Here is a 6,205-nt window from a genome sequence, read left to right as displayed (position 1 = left end):
CTGACTCTGACGTCAGAGTCAAGTTAAGCAAAACAAGTAAACAGGCAGTTTTGGAGTCGCCAAATGTGCCGATGTCACGCATCGGTCCCGCGGGCGAAGTGATTGGCCGAGCTGTCCGGTGCGCGACTCGCGCGTTGTAGCACGAATTTCGAACATCTATAAAAAAATACATGTGCGAACCATATATTGGCAAATTTAATATTTTAATGATATATAAATTATAAATTATTTACATATATATATAATATATATATATATATATATTATATATCCCGTGCGGTTGGGATACCCATCGGGCGCGTACTCCTGGGTGGCGGATAGGAGGAAGTCTGATGAGGGTTCTGGCTCCCCAAGTATAAAACCCTGTGTGGGGTTGAGGAACCCATCGGATAGTGGCGGTGATAACTGGTCTCCCAGGTATAAAACCCTGTGTGGCCGGGAAAGCCGTCGCCGTGGACCATCCCCCCAAGCCAAGCTCTACGGCGAGGGCTGCGTGGCACTGGGGGAGCAGTGTCGTAAGTAGAACCTCTGGGGAACCAGGCAGAACCCCAGCAGTAACAATGCCTTACCCATGCATGCGGGGCTCTGCATGGGTGGACCGTATACTTCCCTAGCTACTCGTGGGATCAAGATGAACATTAGCAAATTAAATCTTGAAGCAATGGAGATCGAAGGCTCGAGTGGGCACTCGGTGACGCAGGCAGCGACTGCGCCGCAAGAACGGGCCCGTATGGGCTCGGAAAGCGACGTAGCTGCTGCCAGCAAGGTTGTAGAGGTCCCTGCCTCCGAACGGGCCCCGATGGACTCGGGAGAAGGCAGTGGGGATAAGGGCGCTGCAGAGGCTCCTCGTAAGAGGAACCGCTGTGGAGCCGAGAAGAGGCGGGCCAAGAGGGATAGGGAGAAGGCTCTTGAGGGGCAATCTCCCTGTGTCTCGACAGCCGTAGCTAAACCAGGGGAGGGGAAGGAAGGGCTCACCGGTAAAAAGCGCCGTGCGGGCTCTAACGAAACTCCCCCCCCCCTCGGTTAAAAGGGCCACAAAAAAGCCAAGGGCTCAGGAGCCTGGGTCCTATGCGGCGGCAGCCGATCCGCTGGCGAGGGCGGTTGTTGTGGAGGGGTACCCCGAGAGGGGCATCACTCCGGAGCAGCTGACCTTGTTCCTGGGGGCGGTCCTGACGGAGATGGAGGGGATCCGAGAGAGTTCCCTACCCAGATTTGTGGGACCGGCCAACCTGAAGAACGGCGCCGTTGTCATCAGGGGTGCGGATGCGGGGTCAATTGAGTGGCTCGAAAGTCGAGTGGGTAGTATTGTATCCTGGGAGGGCGCCAGGCTCGGGATGGTGGCCTGGACGAACTTCAAAGGCTGCACAGGGCCGTGGTCTGGGTTCCGGGGCCTCCGAAACCTGCAGCTGCGGTCCAGGCGCTGCTGGAGAGGCAGAATCCGGGCGTTGGCGCCTTGAACTGGCGTGTGTTTGCCGAAAACGTTGGGGCTTCCCCCGAGGGGAGCAACTTCGTCTTCGGCATCTTGGAGTCCAGCATTCGCAAATTGAGAGAGCTGGACTTCAAGTTATGCTATGGGATCGAACAGGTCACTGTGAAGGTGGCACGGTCCCATAGTGAGGGAACGGACGGGGAGGAGCCTCGATCTGAAGACTGATCGGTTGATGGATTGGTCGGTGATTGAGGTTACCCAGATTAACCTGCATCATAGTAAAGGGGCCTCGGCGATCTTAGCTAGGCACCAATCTAAGATGCACACAGCCATTTCTCTGATGCAAGAGCCGTGGGTAGTCCATGGTTGCGTTAGAGGAGTGGCAGCATGTGGGAAGCTCTTTAGGGCCCCCACCGAACAAAGATCCAGGGCTTACATTGCGGTCAAGGGTCTGGAGGCGTGTCTTCTGCCAGAGCTATGTTCCAGAGACCTAGCAGCAGTGGAGGTGATGGCAACCGGCAGGATTGGGGGCACCAAAAGGCTGGTAATATGTTCGGCCTACTTCCCTCATGGAAAAGAGGTGCCGCCACCGGAGTTGGTTAGGCTGGTAGACTTCTGCCAGAAGGAAGGATTGCTGGTGGTGGGGTGCGATGCCAACGCGCACCACACGATATGGGGCAGTACCAATATGAACGAGCGAGGGGAGAAGTTACTGGAATACTTAATAACGACCGACCTGGAGGTTCTGAACAGGGGTAATCAACCTACCTTTTGCACGAGGGTGAGAAGAGAGGTACTTGACCTCACTCTCTGCTCACGGAGGGCCATGAGCGAAGTGACGGGGTGGAGGGTGTCGAATGAGCCCTCTCTTTCCGATCATAGACTAATAACCTTTAGGCTTTCAGATCTTAAGGTGGAGGCCAGGAAGGTGAGAAACCCAAAGCGGACGGACCTCCTATAGGATGGACCTGGGCAACGACCTCAAGGAATTTCCCAGAAGGTACGGCACGCCGGAGGAACTGGAGCTCTGTGTGGAGCACTTACAGAGAGCCCTGGTGAACTCTTATGAGGCGAACTGTCCGGTCAGGACGGTGACGAATAACAGGGGGATCCCCTGGTGGAGTCCAAGGCTGCAGAGTCTCAGAGCCAAGGCACGTCGAACCTGGAACAAAGCCAGGAATACGGGCCGGCCATCCGACTGGGACCTCTACAGGACATCTCAGAAGGAGTATAGGGACTCGGTGGTTGAGGCAAAAAAGAAGAGCTGGCGGGACTTCTGTGAGTCGGTAGAAGGGGTTCCGGCTACCGCAAGACTCTGCAGGTTCCTGTCTAGAAACCCGGATGCGGCACTGGAAACAATCCAGGAGCCGGATAGCAACATGGTATCTGGAGAACAATGCCTGATTCACCTCTTAGAGACCAATTTTCCTGGGTTTCAAAGGGGCGTGGACAGATTCTGGGAAGCTGACGCGGGCTCCTTCAGGGCACGTGCCAGACTGGAAGCTAGCGGCTGAAATTGTGAGGCCGGACAAGGTCAAATGGGCTATTGGCTCCTTCAAACCCTTTAAATCTGCGGGGCCCGACCTTGTTTTTCCGGCTCTTCTTCAGGAGGGGCTGGAGCAAATAGTTGAACTCCTCACAAAGGGTGCTGAGGGCCTGCCTGGCTCTTGGATACACACCTCGAGCGTGGAGGCGGGCGAGAGTGGTTTTTATTCCCAAAGGAGGGAAGAGCCACGTCTCTGCCAAGGACTTTAGATCGATCAGCTTGACCTCATTTCTCTTGAAGACGTTGGAGAAGCTGGTCGATGTCTACATAAGAGACAATGTGCTGACCAGTGATCCTTTGCACTCGAATCAGCACGCATACCGGGCCGGCTACTCGAGTGATACGGCTCTCCACTCGATGGTTTCGATCATCGAGAGGCAGTTCCAGCAAGGGGGCTTTGCGGTGGGCACCTTCCTGGACATTAAGGGAGTTTTCAACAACACTCCACATCGAGTGGTCTGTGCTGAGGCAGCGAGACAGGGCGTCTCGGCGAAGCTGGTCGAATGGATCCGTGGAATGCTTGGGCGTCAGGTAACGACCTCACTAGGAATGGTGAGGTGTGGAAGGATGGGTAGAGAAAGGCTGCCCCCAGGAGAGAGTTCTCTCACCGCTCCTATGGTGCTTGGTAGCAGATAGGCTGCTTAGAATGCTTAATGACAAGGGCTTTGAGGCGATCGGGTATGCTGATGATTTGGCTATCCTGACTCGAGGACCGTTCCTTGAGACACTTCTCGAGCTCACACAAGGGGCTCTAGAGGTGGTCGAGAAATGGTGTAGGGAGACGGGACTGTCGGTGAACCCGAAAAAGACCAGTCTCGTAATCGTCACCCGTAAGTACAAGATGGACTCCGTGCAGGGGCCTGTTCTGGAGGGAGTCAGGCTGATACCTGAGGGTTCGGTCAAGTATTTGGGAGTCATCCTGGATAAGAGGCTGAACTGGAAGCTGCACCTGGAAGCTGTGTGCAAGAAAGCCTGCACATATTTTTGGATGTGTAGGAGAACTTTTGGGCAAACCTGGGGCCTGCAGCCAGACAGAGTGTTCTGGGTGTACACTGCGGTGCTCCGGCCAAGATTGCTCTATGCAGCGGTGGTCTGGTGGCCGAGGGTACAAGTGGCCGAGGCCCGGACATCGCCGGAGCGCGTCAGGGCTTTCATTCTTAGAGGTGCCCTGGGTGCTATGAGAACAACGCCAGTAGCGGCTATGGGACTGCTACTTGGCATTGAACCATTCCATCTCTCAATAGTGGCGGCTGCGGCCGCTACTGCCTACAGGTTGAAGTGCGGGAATAAATGGACGGTCGCTGTGACCCACACTCGGTTTCCACGTGAGCTCTTAGCGGGAGCCGTGTTCGAGATGGGGCAGGATAGAATGCCTGTAAGGCATGACTTCAGCAGATCTTTTAGGATCTTCATTCCAAGTCGCGAGGAGTGGGAGAGGCATGAGGTGCCCGTCATCAGGAATGGGGACGTCTGGTACACGGATGGCTCCAAGACTGACACGGGCGCCGGTGCTGGGATCTATGGATGCCGAAAAGGAGTCAGGGAGGCTCTCCCACTGGGCGAGCTCACCACTGTCTTCCAAGCGGAGGTGGCGGCAATCATGAGATGTGCTCAGGCACTGATTGCACCGGGTGGGAAGCGCGAGCGTATCAGGATTTGCTCAGACAGCAGGGCGGCCCTGGGGGCGTTGGGCGCATGTATCTTTGATTCTCGGCTGGTCTGGGAGTGCAAGAATGCGCTGGATCGGCTGTCAATCAACAACGACGTTGCCCTGGTTTGGGTCCCGGGTCACTCAGGGATCAAGGGCAACGAGATCGCCGATGAGCTGGCCAGAGCTGGCTCATCGACCAGGATGGTAGGACCGGAGCCGGCTCTAGGCGTGCCCAGCTGTGTTGGCAGAGCCGAAATAAGAGGCTGGCTGCAGGAACGCCACGCGGACTTTTGGAAGAAAACGACAAAAACCAAGTGCCAACAGGCAAGGGCTCTTCTGGGAGAGGTACCCAGAAGGGACCTTGCCAGGAACATCAGGGCCTTGAGGAGAAGGGAAGCCAGACTGGCGGTGCAGATCTACACAGGTCATGGCTTCACCAATTACCATATGCATAGGCTGGGGCGCTGTGACACCCCGGTATGCAGGAAGTGCGGATTTGGCGAAGAGACTAGTCTCCACGTGCTGTGCAAATGCCCAGCTTACGCTGGGAACAGGCGACTTCTTTTGGGCTCGGAATTTCTTGAGCCAAAACAGGTTTGGCAACTCCAAGTCAGAGACCTCCTCCGCTTCTGGGGGACGACAGGTGTTGGTTGACTTGGAGTTAGCTCGGCCGGGAAGACACAATGGACCTCATCTGCGTGTCGTTGGTGGACCTTCGATAGAAGGCTGCCTCCCGGAAATATTATTATTATTATTATATATATATATATCTCAATGCATATGTTGAAAAATCCATGTAGACTTCTATATGGATTTCCATATGGATTTCCATGTGGATTCCATGTACACTGACAATGAGACTCGAAAAATAGTAATAATCTCTGAATTTTCGCTTATTCTCGAGAACTTTTCTCTAGACTTTTAGTCTAAATTTGTAGATGTTTACTGAAAAAATAGTAACGTTTGCTGAAAAATACAGTAATATTTAAAAACTAAAACTGTAAGCAATATTATCGGAAAAAATACGTAATTATTGAGAAGTTTCATTATTTATATGTGATTCCTGTTACTGTTAGCTCTCAGCTTTGTTTAGGCGCAAGAATTCAGTGGCAGAAAAATATACAGTGCCCGCCAAAAGTTTCGGGCCACCTAAATAACTTTTGAATGGTTTGTAATATAGGATTGAAATTTATAGGGATACAATGGGATCACAAAGTCTATTATTTAACCACAAAAACACCCTTCTCCACACTTCCGGGAGAGCGGTGGTAGGAGCGGGTCAAAAAATCTTAAATGGAATGTGGGGTCGAGTGAGGGCTCGTTCGAAAGGGCTTTCCGAGACAAGAAAAACGCGAGGTCGCTAAGCTCTCTACAATTTTTTTTCGCAGAGTTATGATTATTTAAACATTTGAGATAAGGACCCCGCGGTTCGTCACTTCCGCCATGTTTCATGACTCCAAACCTTCTATGTTGTGTGTGTGTGCGTGCGTGCGTGCGTGCGTGCGTGCGTGCGTGCGTGCGTGCGTGCGTGCGTGCGTGCGTGCGTGCGTGCGTGCGTGCGACTGAGTCGACAAGGCAC

General features: G+C 53.7%; 2 protein-coding genes across 2 annotated transcripts in view; both read left to right on the top strand.

Annotated features, from left to right (window-relative positions):
• The first annotated feature begins 1,661 nt into the window (after positions 1-1,661).
• LOC105456145 lies at positions 1,662-2,390 on the top strand. The gene has a single exon (XM_011699967.1). The coding sequence runs from the start codon at positions 1,662-1,664 to the stop codon at positions 2,388-2,390; it is 729 nt and encodes a 242-aa protein (XP_011698269.1).
• A 1,231-nt stretch (positions 2,391-3,621) lies between these two features.
• The window catches only part of LOC105456144, a 2,907-nt gene continuing 323 nt past the window's right edge, over positions 3,622-6,205 (top strand). Inside the window, exon 1 of the mRNA XM_011699966.1 lies at positions 3,622-5,269. Within this exon, the coding sequence (XP_011698268.1) occupies positions 3,622-5,269 (1,648 nt within the window). The remainder of the gene's footprint in view (positions 5,270-6,205) is intronic.

Source organism: Wasmannia auropunctata, unplaced genomic scaffold, assembly GCF_000956235.1.
Source record: "Wasmannia auropunctata unplaced genomic scaffold, wasmannia.A_1.0 LD335744.1, whole genome shotgun sequence".
Classification (NCBI taxonomy): domain Eukaryota; kingdom Metazoa; phylum Arthropoda; class Insecta; order Hymenoptera; family Formicidae; genus Wasmannia; species Wasmannia auropunctata.
The sequence above is the reverse complement of the archived record's forward strand: the minus strand, read 5'-3'. Positions and strand labels throughout refer to the sequence as shown.

Coding starts and splice junctions, on each gene's coding strand:
- LOC105456145 (XM_011699967.1), top strand. CDS start 1,662: ATGGATTGGTCGGTGATTGAGGTTACCCAGATTAACCTGCATCATAGT.